At 48.0% G+C, this 15,629-nt stretch overlaps 1 protein-coding gene and 1 long non-coding RNA gene across 4 annotated transcripts in view; one reads left to right on the top strand and one right to left on the bottom strand.

Moving 5' to 3' along the window:
• The window catches only part of EZR (ezrin), a 51,232-nt gene that overhangs the window by 32,143 nt on the left and 3,460 nt on the right, over positions 1-15,629 (top strand). For both annotated transcript variants that reach the window (XM_072829452.1, XM_072829459.1), the window contains 7 exons: positions 389-663; positions 1,304-1,387; positions 2,294-2,440; positions 8,920-9,016; positions 13,971-14,134; positions 14,467-14,597; positions 15,228-15,388. In XM_072829452.1, coding sequence (XP_072685553.1) covers positions 389-663; positions 1,304-1,387; positions 2,294-2,440; positions 8,920-9,016; positions 13,971-14,134; positions 14,467-14,597; positions 15,228-15,388 — 1,059 coding nt within the window. The remainder of the gene's footprint in view (positions 1-388; positions 664-1,303; positions 1,388-2,293; positions 2,441-8,919; positions 9,017-13,970; positions 14,135-14,466; positions 14,598-15,227; positions 15,389-15,629) is intronic.
• LOC140635227 (uncharacterized) lies at positions 420-14,132 on the bottom strand. Of its 2 annotated transcripts, XR_012032591.1 has the most exons (3): positions 11,967-14,132; positions 6,135-6,298; positions 420-4,316 (listed from the first exon to the last, which is right to left on the bottom strand). It is a non-coding gene; the product is annotated as an uncharacterized lncRNA (long non-coding RNA). The 2 variants fall into 2 exon arrangements; XR_012032590.1 differs by lacking the exon at positions 6,135-6,298.

Raw genomic sequence — 15,629 nt, 5'->3', positions numbered from 1 at the left:
ACAGAAGTAGTTTTTAAACGGAAGGGCCATGGCCCACGGCTTGACCGGCCACAAGGACAGACACCAGGTTCGCAGGTAGGTCTCTAGGCTGCCTGCTTCTAGATTTGAGTTCTCTGGAATGGGCAGCATCTCCCCAGAGGGTAGCAGCCAGCGCTAGTGGCTTGGTGGGGCTCTAACTGGCTGCTGCTAGGCTTCCGGCTACGTGTCAGGGTAATAGGACTTTAAGTGGCCTTTTTTGGTCTTACGTCTAAAAGATAACTTTCAGAGTAAATGTTATCTTCTGAAAACTGGCCTGCACGACCCTCTTGAGCCAATGATTAGGCACCATGTTTGGGCGGTAGGTCTTGTCCGTCAGGCTTGCGAAGGGCATTTGGTTTCTATTGTCCAGGTGTCAGCACAGGAGGTCAGAAAGGAGAATCCTCTCCAGTTTAAGTTCCGGGCCAAGTTCTACCCTGAAGATGTGTCTGAGGAGCTCATCCAGGACATCACGCAGAAGCTTTTCTTCCTCCAAGTGAAGGAGGGAATTCTCAGCGATGAGATTTACTGCCCTCCTGAGACGGCAGTGCTCCTGGGCTCGTATGCAGTGCAGGCCAAGTTTGGAGACTATAATAAGGAAACGCATAAGTCTGGGTACCTCAGCTCTGAGCGGCTGATCCCACAAAGGTGAGCAAGGGGTGGCCGGCCCCGGATGAGAGCAGTGGTTGCGTCCATAAAGGGTGTGAGTGATGTATGTTAGCAGAAGCAGTCAGTGAACACAAGGGTTAAGCCCTTTGTGAGGCTGGGATTCAGCACTTCCTAATCTGTGTGTGTGTTGCAGCACTGCTCTGGACTGCAGTGGAGACTGACCCACCATCACCTTCCCCTAGGTGCTGATCCACTTCTGCAGGCTCTGTGACAAATGTAGCAGGAGGAGGGGACCATTCTTCATGGAATGGAAAAGCAGCTGTGTTATATACATAATCACACTTCTTAGCTTTCCCTAGGGTATAATGATTTGGCTCCGTTAAATAAATCTTTATTCATTAATGGTTAAATAATTTACCCCTTTTGGAAGAAGGGTCCCTTTAAAGATATAAAATACCTTTTTAAAATTTTTCCCTCAAGACTGGATTTGTCTCTTTCTAGATTCTAAACCTTTTGGGTTGTTAACTGTCTGAAATGCTACATATTAGGAAGTAGTAACACTTTTTGTGGTGGTTTTATTTGAAAGAAAACTTAAGGTCTGCAGATGGGCAATGGCCCGCTGCTTCCTCTCATGGCTCTTTGTGGTGACAGTCCTCTGTCTTCTTCCTTTGCAATCCAGAGTCATGGACCAGCACAAGCTCACCAGGGACCAGTGGGAGGACCGGATCCAGGTGTGGCATGCGGAGCATCGCGGGATGCTCAAGTGAGTGCTGGGCAGCTCCTGCCTCTCAAACTTGTCTCCTTCTCATTGACTCCAGATAGGGCCCTTGAGGTGATTAGTTTCAGGAGCTGCCTCATGGGCCTTCAGCCCCAGTGGGGCAGAGCAGTGAAAGGTAACATGCACGGGAGGTTTTTCTTACATAAAGGCAGGTGTTCATGCCTGGAGGTAAGAAGCAGTTTAGTTTAAGCCTCAGGCCCCAAAGCCTTCTCCCTCGTTTGTTTTAGAGGAGAGAAGGTCTTGTGTCTAAAACACTTTGTTTTTTAGTCAAGGGGGCAGAAGCATCGTTCAGTATGAGGAAAACTGATCCCAAGTGAGAAACCCTTGCTATTAATATTAAGCACAAAGGAGTCATGAAGGAGGAACATGATGTGACATGAGGCTGTTAGACGTAAGAAATGGCCAGATTCTCTATTGCCCTAAATTCTCATGTGCAGCATTAGCAACAATTCTCTATGATCCCCCAGCCTCAAAGTTCATTTACAGATTGGGCCTCACAGACATTGTGTCCTGCAGCTTCGTCTGTCCTGAGCATCTTTTGTGGAGGGAAATCACCCAGAGCCTAAATGGTGGCTCCTGGTAAAGCAGACAGTGGGAGTCCCTTGCAGCAGCATGTGGGCAAGACAAAGATGGTGCCTACTAATAATAATTAGAAGGAAAATCTTCTGTGTCTGGAGAAACCAGCATGAGTCAGTTCAGTTCTTCCAGAATGTCTGAAGGACATCAGTGGTCAGCGTGCAGGACAGCTAGGGCACAGGCGTGAATGGCCAGCAGAGGGACAGCAGCAAAGCCACAGCCATCAGCCTGTCCTGCCGGATGTGCCTGAGATTAACAATACTCAGTTCAGGACTCAACGCGCACTAATGACCATGCTCTTGTTCTCCCTGCTAGAGACAGCGCCATGTTGGAGTATCTGAAGATTGCTCAGGACCTGGAAATGTACGGAATCAACTATTTTGAGATAAAAAATAAGAAAGGAACAGACCTCTGGCTCGGGGTTGATGCCCTTGGACTAAACATTTATGAGAAAGACGATAAGTGAGTTGAACTTTGTAATTCTCCTCAGTTGGTGGGGTGCTGGGGTTGGAAACAGAAAAATGTCCACCATGCATGTGGTTTATTTTGAAGTATTTATCTAGTGGCTTACTGGCCCAGCATGTGAATATCCAAGGGCTTTGCAACTGTGATGTGGCCACATTGTGTCAGAGGTTGGCCTGAGGTGTGCACTGCTTCTCTCCTGTCACCACAACCTGTCCGCCAGCATGGGGCCTTTTGTTGACCCATGACCCCTCAGCCTGGAGCTGGAGGCCTGCCCTGCCCTTCCACCGAGGCCCTGCCACCCACTGCCTGAGGGCCCAGCACACCTGCAGGGACCACCCAGGCAGCCCTCACGGTGCTGGTGGCTTAGAGGTTCTGCTCATCCAACCAAGGATAGTTACATTGCTATCAGAGGACCTTAAGATTCTGTAAACAGTGGCTTATGTACAGACAATTTAGCTAAATCCTCTGAACCTGCGAGAAGTATTTAATTGCCACATGTTTGTATGTGTGGGTTGAGTAAGGTCTGCAAGAGCAAGAGCAGTGGAGAGCAAGCCAGGCCTTGCTGGCTTCTCTTGCCAGTCCCTGTGGTTACAAACACTGCAAATGTGCCTATTTTCTGCCAGGCAGCTAGATACAGAGAAAGGATTGTTCTCCTTCAGTGAGGGCAGGCTTTTTCCATGGTGGTTCCCTGTGCCTTTGAGTAATGCCTCTCCCACATTTCCTCTCATTGAACCTCCCCTCAGATGGTAATGCTCTCAGACCACCCCCAGAACCCTTGCTCTGGACTTCCTGAAGGGTGGGCCACTCCTTGGTGACAGATGATGTCACATGAAGACTCTGCCTTCAGTCTTAGCCGTGTGTCTTCTTGCCAGAATCCAGGGTACAGATATCTTTCAGTTGGGTGGGACGGGGCCCTGTGTCAGGCCTTCCTAGACCCTTCACCTAGTTCCAGAATTGGATGGAGGAGAATCACTCTCTGCTGGAAGTCATGGTTCCAGTTGGGAAAGACTGGTTACAGTACAGAGAATCATGGGAACTCCTCCGAGAACCTAGGAGTGAGTTATGGAGGACTCTTGCTTGGTTTGCTGCCTCCCCATGTGTGCTGGACCCAGTTGTAGACAAACATGAGTAGTCTTGGGAGACTCAAGAAACCAGTGTCTGGTCCTTCTGATGGCCCCGCAGTTGGAGGATGGTGGCTGGTCAGCAGGCGGTACCCATAGTGAGAATGCAGTACCCTCGTTGGAAGAGATGTGGGAAACCACCTTTGTCTCTGAACTCATTTCTTGAATGACCAGATTTTGTAACAGCCATAGCCAGGGCTGTCCCAACAGGTTTTTCTAGCTGCAGGAAATAGCCATAGGCAGGAACTTGATGATGTCAGCTTATAACTACCTCTCCAGCCCACGTAAATTGCTAATTTTTTCCAAGTGCAAATTTGAGCAGTGTCATTCAGTCTCTTCCTGTTCTTCTCCCATTCCCCCCGTTTACCACTGAAACTGGTAGTCCTCTCAAAGGGGTCTTCTCCCCAAGAAAACAGTGGGGTGTTGGGCAATCCTCACTTCCTGCCTTCTCCCTGCCCGTGAAGGCAGCCTCCTTTTCAGTTAGGAAGAAAGACCTAACCAGACATTTAATCAATCAGCAGGCCTAAGTTGTTCTCCTTTTAAGCAAATATTGACAGCTTGGTTACCAGTGTGAACAGGAGGCTGACTCAAGCCTGAGGAATGCTGAGATGACTCTTAGCTGTGTTAAGTATTGGATCACTACCCTCAGCAGTAGAGCTAACAATGGACGATTTGGTGTTCGTGGAGCATTGCTCAAGTGAGAAATCAGATCCGTTGCATATGTCAGTTGGGCGATAAAAGACTTAGTGCACCTGCAAATAAACAAATATACCTTTATTATTCTATCTTACAATTAAATATATCCTGGTTGGGAAATATCTCCTGAGGTCCCTTTTTACTGTATACATAATAACTAAGTTTGAGAGTATGTGGGCCTGAAAGCATTTGTCTTTTTCTTTCTATAAACCCATAGATGAGAGGAGGAAGTAATAGGCAGACCCCTTCCCTGAAAGACGTAGTCAGCTTAGAAACAAAAAGTTCAGATCAGCTGTGTTAGGTGGCATCGTCAGTCCAAAACCCAAACCTACAAAGACAAAACAGAAGCATGCGCCCCTGCCGTCAAGTTCTGCAGTCCTGCGAGAACACTCCTGCCCTCCTCGGGCCCACCCCTTCCACAGTCTTCCTGGTCCTCCCAGAGCCGGCACATCAGTAGGCCCGGTAAGGGAAAGAATGCTGGAGAGACTACAGACAAGCTGGAGCCGAAACAAGGACCAGTGTCTCTTTCCCTTAAATTTCTCATGCAGAGTTGTAAATCACCTACTTTTGATTTATAGTTGTCTTATTAGCCTTACTACGTATGTAATAAGGCAGTTGTTACAGTGGTTATTATAGTATGGTGTACATATTAGCATAGTATGTATGTAGCATGTGCGTACTGTAATATATAGTACAACATAGTAAACTATATGATGTATAGTTATTAGATATATTCTATGTTTTAATATAATCTAATCATGTGAAATAGTTTCCACTTTCTCAAGTTATGCTCCTAGGCAGAATGTTAATTTCACCCTCTTCTCGTACTCATGTGACATCTCTGCCATAGTGGCAGTGGGTTGGTTACCTATCTAAGAGAGGAGAGCAAAATGTAGTTCTTTTAATTTGTGTGAATTTTCTTTTATCAACTATACCAAGATCACGGTTGTCAGCTCCTCCTCTCCTTTCTGGTCTTTGGTACCCAGAATTTTCAAAAAAGCCTAGTCTCTTACAGAGACTGTTACAAGGACTGCGGTTATTTCATTGAAAGTAGCAATTTAAAAGTTCCCTCCAGACTGGCAGAGGAGAGTTTGGCTTCCATGTGCTTGGATGTGTGCAAGGGTGGGGAGAGGTGTGGTGTGGTTATGCATGGCCGGCAGCAGGCGCCTCCTGGGGGTGCGCGGGCAGAGTCCCTTGATGTGCCTGCCCTGCAGAGGGGTGGGGGGCAGGCCTTGGATTGCCCCCTGCCAAGACTGAGTCGTCACTTTGCTTTCATTATAAAAATGGAGGCTAGCCTGCAGTGTGCTTCAGCCCATCCCACCACCCCAGACCTTTTCTAAACTTTTTAAATGAAAAATTTCAGACTACAAAATGGAGAGGATTTTTATCATCACTGCCCGCATGCCTACAAAGATTCTATCCTTGGCATTTCACTACTTTTTTTTTTGTCTCTGCCCAGCTGCATGCCACTACCCTCTGGCCCTCTCTTTTTCAGGCCTGTTTCAAAGTATATCACAGACATCTGTGTACTGTCCCCAAAATGCATATTATTTACTAGAGCTCAATATATCTTTTGATATAAAATTTAAGTACAGTGAAATGGACAGTTCTTAAGTGACAGACACGTGCCTGTAAAATCTAGAATCCTGTCGAGATTGAAGAACATTATCATCAACCCCAGCATCATACTTTGAATTTAAATTTTTTTAGCCATTTATCCTTTCATTTTGAAACCATTTCAGACTTTAAAAATGTTCTAGAATGCCTAGATGTCCTTTGCCCAGCTTCCCCATGTGATAGCATCTTAGAGAACCACAGTCCATGTATCAGTTGGGAAGGTAACGTTAATACAACCCTCTTAACAATATACAGACCTGGGGCACCTTGGTGGTTCAGTGGTTGAGCGTCTGTCTTTGGCTCAGGTGGTGATCCTGGAGTCCTGGGATCAAGTTCTGAGTCGGGCTCTCCAAAGTGGGCCTGCTCCTCCCTCTACTTATGTCTCTGCCTCTCTATGTGTGTCCCTCATGAATAAATAATCCTAAAAAAAATATCCAGACCCAGTTTCCATTTTAACTATTTGTCGCTGATGACCTTTTCCTGCCCCAGGATCCCGCCCAGACTCATACCTGGACTTAGACACCTCCTCCCCAGTCTGTCTGTCATGTACCTTGACCCTTTAGAAGGACATACCGGCCATTAACTCTCTAGGCGGTCCTTGAACTTGGTTGGATCTGTGTCATGTTTTCTCATGGTTAGATAGGAGTTGTGCGCTCGGGGCACGAATCCCACAGCAGTCTGCCACAGGCTCCTGGGGCCTCTCGTGAGGCAGCATGTTCTGTCAGAATATCTACTACTGCTGGTGGTGACTTTGGTTACTGGTCAAGGCACGATCTATGCCAGACTGCTCTGGAGTTAACTATCCTTCCCCTGTAGTCAATAAATCTATTTCAAGGAGACGCTTTGAAGCTATGGAAATAGTTCTGTTTCTTCTACTTCATCTATTCTAGTATCCATTCAGGAGCTTTGCATGAAACAGTTGCTACTATGGTTTTTAAAAACCTGTTTTTTTTTTTTAACTTTATTTCACACATACCCGTCTACTAAACACAGCCAGTTTCTCTTCATTTATTCAGTTATTTATATTAATATGGACTCATGGATATTTTATTCTATGGGTTATAATCTATTACTATTATTATTCTGTTGTTCAAATTGTTGAGATTTACCTTGTGGATCCCTTTCAGGTTGGCTCCTGTGCCCTTTTCCTATGACCCCATTAATTAGTTTTTGAGTGCTTCTTTACTTTCTGGTACCTGAAGATGTTTGAGGATCATCTTGCACTTTCCTTGCTCCAGCTCTGGAATCTGCAATTTCTCCAAAGAGTTCTGGACTTAAAAAAAAATGCGTGGCCTCATCTCTGATCCTGCATTCATGCTTCTGAATGGCTGTAAATTGCTATGAGCTTCCAGAGTCTTAAAAAGGCAAACTTTACAGGCACTCCATGAAGCAGAGGGCTGGAGGCTATGGCGATAGGATGCCCAACCCTTGAAAGAAAGATGCCTGTCTAGCCTGAAGGTCCAGGTTTTCTAGGATCAGCAGTATTTTGAGAACCCCATATAAAGCAAGGAGCCCAAGACTAGATATTTGTCTCTTGGGCATTTTGAGAGTTGGGAATCTGGCTGCAATGGTGACCACACAGCTGAGAAATGAGCAGCAAAGTGCTCCTGTGTTAGGGAGACAGGTGCCCTGAAGCAGCAGATAGATGCCTACCTGCTGTCACTCTGATAGCCATCCCACATAAGGATGCAAGTTAAAGTCGATAATGGGACTAGGTGGTATCCTGAGTTTCCAGTGCTCAGAGGCCTGCAAACATAATGACCTCTTTGATAAGTAGCAAAGCAAGCTCCTTGCATGTTTGGCTGTGAAGCATGTTGGCCGGATGTGTCTCGGCAGTCATTGGTGATCCTGTAGGACAGAGCTATAAAAGGTGTGTGCCAAAAAGGATTGAGATTTAAAACCACAGCCTGACCAGTGCCCTGACATCATTCCTCCAGGTGTGCCTAACCACTATGTCCCAGAAGAGCCATCTGTGGGTCTTGGGTGTCCTTTCTTAGCCTTCCAAAGCCACCCCACCAACTTGACCTGGCTTAGGTTGTCATAGCAAGACTTATGTTGCCCACCACTTTTTAACTAAATATGTTGGTAGCTCATCAAGGACATCGAACAGTTGTAAAATATATGCCACCCAACATCAGAGCACCTAAGTATCATAAGCAGATCTAACAGATGTGAAAGGGAAATAGACCAGGAGAGATAAGAGGAGGGGACTTCATTTACCCCTCTTCCAGCAGTGGGCAGACATCCCAACAGAAAATGAGCATGGCAGTGCTGGACTGGAACCACACCAGGGGAGTTTCTATCCCCATCAGTGAGCAGCTGCTCTGACCGTAACATAGAAAATCTAAGACATGATCTTTGCCATCAAAAAGCTTACCTGCCTGGTCTTCAAAGACCAGTTCACATAGTCACAAGAGCCCTCAGGTGAGGGGCAAGGGTGTTAGAGGAGGTTGAGCTGTTCCGAAGGCTGCAGGCTCGTGGTGGGGAGGGAGGAGAATGAGCACCTCAGGCAAGGTGGGCTTGGGGGAGCCTAGGTGTCCCTCAGGATGCTAAGGCTGGACTAGAAGGTCTTAGATGCTAAGTCGGCCCCTGTGTTCCAGCCTATGGAACCTGGTGTTAGCAGTTGGGAAAAGGAGAATGGATTGCCTACAAGGCAGAGAAACCAATGACTAGAAGTAGGGTTCGGGTTCTAGGGATAAGAACCCGGTGAGCCTATGGGAGATGGCATGTGAGCTGTCACAGGGTGCAGGAGTGTGCTGTGTCAGGCATTGGAGACTTTGAGATTACTGGTTGGGGTGGACCAGGCCCAGGGAGATGCCCACAGTCGAGAAGACTAATTTAACCCGGAGCTTGTTGAGGTTTCCTAGAGCTTGGACCTGACCACACTCAGACAGTTATATCCTATGTCACAGTATATCATGTACTATGCTTCCTGGGTTAGCTTTATATTGTCTCAACTGGAGGTTTAAAAAAAAAATTAAGAATAGATTTGTGATGCAAGCATACATCTAACTCTTCCCCCCCCTTTTTTTTAACCCTCAGGTTGACCCCAAAGATTGGCTTTCCATGGAGTGAAATCAGGAACATCTCTTTCAATGACAAAAAGTTTGTCATTAAGCCCATCGACAAGAAGGCACCCGTAAGTTTCTGTGGATTCCAGGAAAGAATTGCAGTTTTTCATTCTTACAGCCAAACATGTCTTCAGGATAACAAATTTCTCTCTAAGATAAGCACTTCCATGGGAGGGGTTGGGGTTGGGAACCTGCTAGCAGGTTATGTTGAAGGTCAAGGACCCCTTGGGCTGTGTGATTAAGCCTTGAAGTAGAGGTACACGGGGACCGAGGTGTCCTCAACAGCTCGCTGTGTCCCTTGGCTTTCAAGTGGTCTCCCTTCCTTGGGAAGAGAGGGGCAGTTCTGAGTCACTGACCTTTGCCAAATGATGAGCATCTCACAAAATGTTGCATTTCTGGGCTTGTGAAATGTTCCTGTTCTTGTGGAAAACCATCCTACCTCAGAGGGTGTTCCCGGGGTACCCACCCTGTACCTCCCTGAACACCAGCTGTGGCACAGACAGGATTGCTACAAGCCTCGGGCCAGCATGGACTTTCAGAATGGTCTCTGCAGCTTACCTGAGTTAGGAAAAGTCAGACCTGTGTCCAGACATCACCGGTCCCCAGGGTCCCTCACTGCCTCACCTTTTCCTATGTGAATGGGCATCTCTGCTTTTTTCTGACCCCCTTCTGGGACCTCTGGCACTCTTTCTGCTGATGCTTTCTCGTTGGTACTAATGAGGAAAGTGACTTCTCATAAAGATGAGGCTGATGGGGCAGTCCTCTAGGGAGGACTTCGCTAGGAAAGGGACTTCAATTTCTGGAGTTTGAAGAATATTGACTGTGAACTAGGAACTGCAAAGACTGATGTTACAGAAATTCATTTCTGTTCTATTGCTGATTCTGCTAACATTTAAGTTTTCAACTGTTTGCTTAGAAAATTTGAGACATATGTACAAACATACTGTAGTGTGATGAAATGGGTGAGGATTTTGTTTTCTAATCAGAAATCTGATTTTAAAAAAAAAAATTCTTTTTCCTTAGAGCCTGCTCTGGTTTTCACCAGAATTATAGATTGGAAGGAACTTTGTGTCTTGGTTACGGTGTAGGGCTTAGGCCAGCATAGGCTGTGGTCCAGCCCGGGGCCTTCTGGGACTGGGGCCCCCACAGGGCGGTGGGTAACCCACGTGGAAGAGCAAGTGGCACTATTATCCAGCGGCTCCTCCCTACAGATTGGTTAGTTCAGGATAAGTGAAATCAGAGGTCTTAACACTCTTCTCAAGATTATTTTCTCCTTTATTGAAATCGCTTCCTGCTGTTTGTAAATTCTTGACTCCTACTCCGTGGGTAGTTGCCCAGTTATTTACAATTAAAGCAGCCTTTAGTACAGACTCTCAAGCTCCATGGAAACAGACCACATTAACAGTCAGCCCCACAGCCCGGGGGTCACAGTGTGCCCATGTTAACGTGGGCTGTGAGATGAGGGCAGTCAGGAGAGCAAGAAGATTCTGAAGGCTTGGCTAGGCTGTCATCTCCTTATAGGGTGGTGCTGAGTTTTCAGAACTGGCTTTAGATGTGTGACTGTCATAAGCAGCAAGACTGGATTGGACTGGACTATTGAAGGATTAGGTTGCGTGTGTTGGCATAAATTTAGCTTTTGAAAAGCTGCAGAATATTTCTTAATCTTAAAATTCTAAGCAAAAGCAATTGTAGTGCTTCTGGGTGAATTAGTTGAGCATACATTTATTATATACTAGTTTTACATGGAACCACAGATTAAAGAGAAAATCAGAGAAGAGAGAAGCATTTGTTACATACTGCGAGTCAGGCTCTTTCCTAGGACTATGTACACAGAGTGAACAGAGCGAGGTTCCCGCTCTCACAGAGTCCACATGATAGTGGAAGATATGTGTGAACACTCGGTGCAGCTGTTGTTAGTAACAGGTCATCTCATGAAGAGATGAGAAGTGGGGCCACTGTGGCCAGTTCAGATGGTTGGAACGGGAAGGCCTAACCAAGGAGGCAGAGGTTGTCAGACTCCTGTGATGGCTGTGGGGGTTTCACAGGAGGAGCTGGTTGGAGGGAGGGAGTTCCTGTGTGCCTCGCCAGCCTTGCTCTGCTCCTTCCTTCCTCTACGGCATTGCCTAGCTTCAGGCTTTGCTCTTGGGGCAACAGAAAATCACATTTCCAAGTTTAAACTTTCCTCAGAAGATAGACAAGGAAACTCCAAAGGTCCAAGTTGGCTCACTAGTGAGGCAGGCTTGGGGAGGGCACCCCTGACCCTGGGCAGTTTCCATGGCAAGCTCACAAATGAACCATTGTCCTGTCATGTTCTCCATGACCAGGCATTTCCCGTGTAAAAGCCAGCTTCTCCTCCTGCCAGCTTGGATACTGTGGGGATGGGATCTGTAACACCGGGAATGCTCAAAGGCTGCCCCACAGTCCTATGTGGGGTTAAAACCAGCTCCTTCAGAAAAGAGCCTTTTGTTCCTATGGCCTCATGGAAGAGAGAAAAGGCCCTTGGGCAACTAGCTACCTGTTGAACGGCTTATGAAAACTATTATTTGCCTGGGAGCAGCTTTGCCCTCAGCTGTGGGGAGCCCCGGGGTGGGGCCTAGTGGGGGCCGTCCTAGAGTCTCTTGAGGCCCCTTGTTTGACAACTTCATGGCTGCTTTTAGATTTCCTTTTCTCTTGTATTAGGGACTTGGGTTCATTTCCTTGAGCTTTAGAGTTTCAGTTTTTAGGAAGTCTGTTCTCTGCCAGAGTTTAGAAAGCCTCCCCAGATCTCATTGCTGTTGTGGTTTTGCATTAGGAAGCATGGGCTAGGTCCTTGGATTTGGAAATCCTTGAATAAATATTGGTTTCAGTTTTTCTTTTTAAGTTGCAGTCAGAAAGCCTCATTCAAAGGCAGCACAGGAAATTTCCTCTGCTCCTGCCTCTTCCTCTTCTGTCCCCAGCTCGGGACAGGGCTTGTCTTGGGGCCACTGGCTGCAGTGGTGTCACTTGCAGTTTCAGCCCTTTGATGTTTCTTAAACTGACCTTGTTCTAAGGAGAAGTTGGTGCTCAACAGAGTTCCTTTGCAATGCTTAGGAACCACAGTCAACACCTACTTGGGTAGCATGCCTGTGTGGCCATAACTATTGTTTTTTCTCTTGTGTAATAGAGATGGTGTTTCTCCCAGCTCCGCAGACACTCCCTGGGAAACCCGATGACTTAATAATAAGTGTGCGAAAGCTCCACCCAGGAATTCCGTGGGCTTTGGGTTCGACAGTGCTGTCTTTCCAGCATTTCTGGAACTGATGAAAATACTGAGAAGCTACATAGGGCTTTCTGGGGCGTGTCGATTAGCTCACTGGCATGTCCTTCTGGTTTCAGAAGTCACTGTGGAACACATCACACTGTTTCTTTGTTTGAGCCATCCTCCCCCTGTGACAGAGGTCAGAATCTAAATGCTAGAAGTCTCAAGTTGGGAAGGGAAAGGGGAAAAAGAAGAGGAAGCAGACTGGTATGGGTTTTTTTTTTTTTTTTTAAGATTTTATTTATTTATTCAAGAGAGAGAGAGAGAGAAGGGCCCCATACAGGGAGCCCGACAGAGAGAGAGAGGGAGAGGGGAGAAGCAGGCCCCATGCCAGCAGCCCTATGTGGGACTTGATCCCAGGATCTCCAGGATCAGGCCCTGGGCTGAAGGCAGCGCTGCCCACAGACTGGTGTTTTAAAATAACAAAAGGTTTCTAAGCCCTCTCTCCCCACCCATTCCCTACATTAATGGCAGCAGTAGCAAGAGCTAGGAGGCAAGGTTGTGTGTCGTCCTTGCCCCACACTACAGACTTCTGCACTCCTAGTCATAATGTTTTTGGGTGCCTTCATCTCTTCTGTTCCAGAAAGCTCTTAAACTAGCAGTTTCATAAAACAGCCAGCAATCCGTGAGTGAGTATCCGTGTTCCAGGCAACTCCTGTCCTGACAGACACCATTTTAAGTCCTGACAGACAGTATCTGAGTTAATCCTCTCAACAGTCCTGTTAGATTACTGTTCTCCCCACTGTGCAGCTTACGGTGTTCAGACTCAGAGAGGAAGTGACTCACTCAAGGTCACAGGCTCAGACATGGCAGTGCTGTGTAATCTCTAGCACACAGTAAATATAGGGTATTAGTTGGGTCCCAGGGATACAGACTAACAAACGCAGCCTTGCTGTCAAGATTGCTGCCCATTCAGTGGAAGATAGAGACCAAAACAAGTCAAGGAAAGTGCTGGCACCCCCATCGAGTGCAGGGGGCATAGGAGGTGTGCCAGTTACCCACGGGAGAAGGAGAGGTCATGAAGACAGGAGACGATGCCTTAATGCTGCCTTCTGAAGTGCTGCGGTCCTTGGGTCTGTGAGGTTGGACATGACATCCCAAGTAGCAGGGGGCTCAAAACCTATTTGAGCAAATAGGTTTGTGGGCATAAAGTGCAATTTAGGTGAACAAGGGGTAGGCTGGGGCTGCTGGGCCAGAAGCTCTGGATGTACACGTGCCTGGCCACGGTGTTTGTACCTGGTCCTGGAGCTAAACAGGCTGGTGTCAGGCGTCCAGTAGTGACTCAGTAGATGCACTAGTAGCCGTGTGGGAGGCAAAGTTTGAGGTACAGGAGACCAGAAGCTCAAATAGAAGTTGCTGCACCCCAGGCAAGACCAGGGGGCAGTGGTTCTAGGGCTGGGGGTTTCTCAAGGCCGCAAGACCTCTTGACCAGGAGAGGCTTTGCAGTCCAGCCAGAGGAGGTTCCTGTGCCCGTGTGCATGCACACCCACAAAGACATGCAGTTGCTCTGTCCCAGGGAATCCAAATCCCATGGCAGCAGGAACTTTCTGACTGGTCACCTGGAGTCCATGACTTCTCCTCGAGGTCTCTTTCTGACCCCATACTCTGTTTCGTTTATTCTTTTTTTTTTTTTTTATTCGTTCTTTTGGAGAAGTTTGTCTAGAGCTTTGTGAAGTTGGTTTGGAAGAAGAAAGCCAAAGGAAGGAGTTCCTCCTCCTTATAGTCCATCCTGTTCTATTCTGTAGGACTTCGTGTTCTATGCCCCCCGCCTTCGAATTAACAAGCGGATCCTGCAGCTCTGCATGGGGAATCACGAGCTGTACATGCGCCGCAGGAAGCCCGACACCATTGAGGTACAGCAGATGAAGGCCCAGGCCCGGGAGGAGAAGCACCAGAAGCAGCTGGAGCGGTAAGCAGGGTGGAGGCCAGCAGGACGGGGTGGTGTTCTCCCAGAATGGGCAGCCTCGTAGGGCCCGCACCATTCCCCAGGGGAGGAGCCAGGGTGACATCACCTAGCAAACAAAACGGAGCTTCGGGGGGTGATGGCCTTTGGAAGTTACCGTGTGGGTCCCAAGGATCAGCCCGGGAGGGGTGTGCTCAGTGTTGACTCTGCCACCTCCTAAGTCGGTACCATCCAGAGGATGGGCCTGGGGCCTGGACTGGGCACTGGTGATGTGTGTTGACATGGCAAGTGCCTGCCAGCATCTAGACATTGCTGTGTTGTCCCTCACCCTGTAACAGGCAGCAGCTGGAAACTGAGAAGAAGAGGCGAGAAACCGTGGAGAGAGAGAAGGAGCAGATGATGCGGGAGAAGGAGGAGCTGATGCTCAGGCTGCAGGACTATGAGGAGAAAACCAAGAAAGCAGAGAAAGGTGGGTTTGTGCCCAGTGGTTGTGTTCGCAGGGGTGCATTCCACAGCAAGGGGCAGATGGACCGTCAGCTTGCCCACAGCCAGGAACTTCGCAGGTTAAAACAAGACCCACAGCAGAGACTCGTGGCTGAGAGAACACGATGATGGGTCTTTGTGTTAAAGATATTCCTGTACTTTAGATGCTCTGCTAACTGCTTTTATGCACATTATCTTTTTTTTTTTTATTTTCCCTTACTCCTTTGAGGCTAATACTGAGTCCTCCCCATTTTCCTGATGACAATATTAAGGGCTAGCAGGTAAAGTAATTTGCCCCAGGTCACGTGGCTAGTGAGTGCCCAAACCATGGTACATTGCCCCGTCTTACAAACCAAAAACTTGGCGAGTGGTGCAGTTTCTGCGTGTCCGCCAACACCAAGCAAGGGATCGACGAGTTCTAGGCCCTGCAAGGCTGGGGCATTGCTGTCAGGCTCTGGAGCCAGTGTGGGTAGTTGTGTAAATCTAGGGAACCCCCCCCTCCTCCCCATCGTGTTCCAGGTCCTTTAACAAGACCGTAGTTGTTTCACTGGAATGTTCTGGCACTGGGATCAATGGGCGCTTCCATGGTTTCTTTTTCTCCTTGTGTTCTCTCCAGAACTGTCAGACCAGATTCAGAGAGCCCTGCAGCTAGAGGAGGAGAGGAAGCGTGCCCAGGAGGAGGCAGAGCGTCTGGAGGCTGACCGCGTGGCCGCCCTGAGGGCCAAGGAGGAGCTGGAGAGGCAGGCAGCAGATCAGATAAAGAGCCAGGAGCAGCTGGTAGGAGCTCCCTGAGTTTCATGATGCTGAATTATGGAGAGGCTGCCTCTGGGGATGCAGAAGTGACGCCTGCCTTATGATTGTGTCTGGGGCTGTAAAACGATCTGCTTGAGAGAGTAAAGCCTGGTGGGAGGGGCTGTGCTGCTGTTTGGGCCTCGGCGGCCCTGCTGCAGGCATCCCGGGAGCTGGACGTGGTGGTCTGGGTGAGGCATGGCCTTGAGGACACGGTGGGCAGCAGGGG

This window comes from Canis lupus, chromosome 1 (assembly GCF_048164855.1).
Source record: "Canis lupus baileyi chromosome 1, mCanLup2.hap1, whole genome shotgun sequence".
Taxonomy (NCBI): Eukaryota; Metazoa; Chordata; class Mammalia; order Carnivora; family Canidae; genus Canis; species Canis lupus.
Note: the sequence above shows the minus strand (reverse complement) of the source record. Positions and strands in the feature narration are given on the sequence as shown.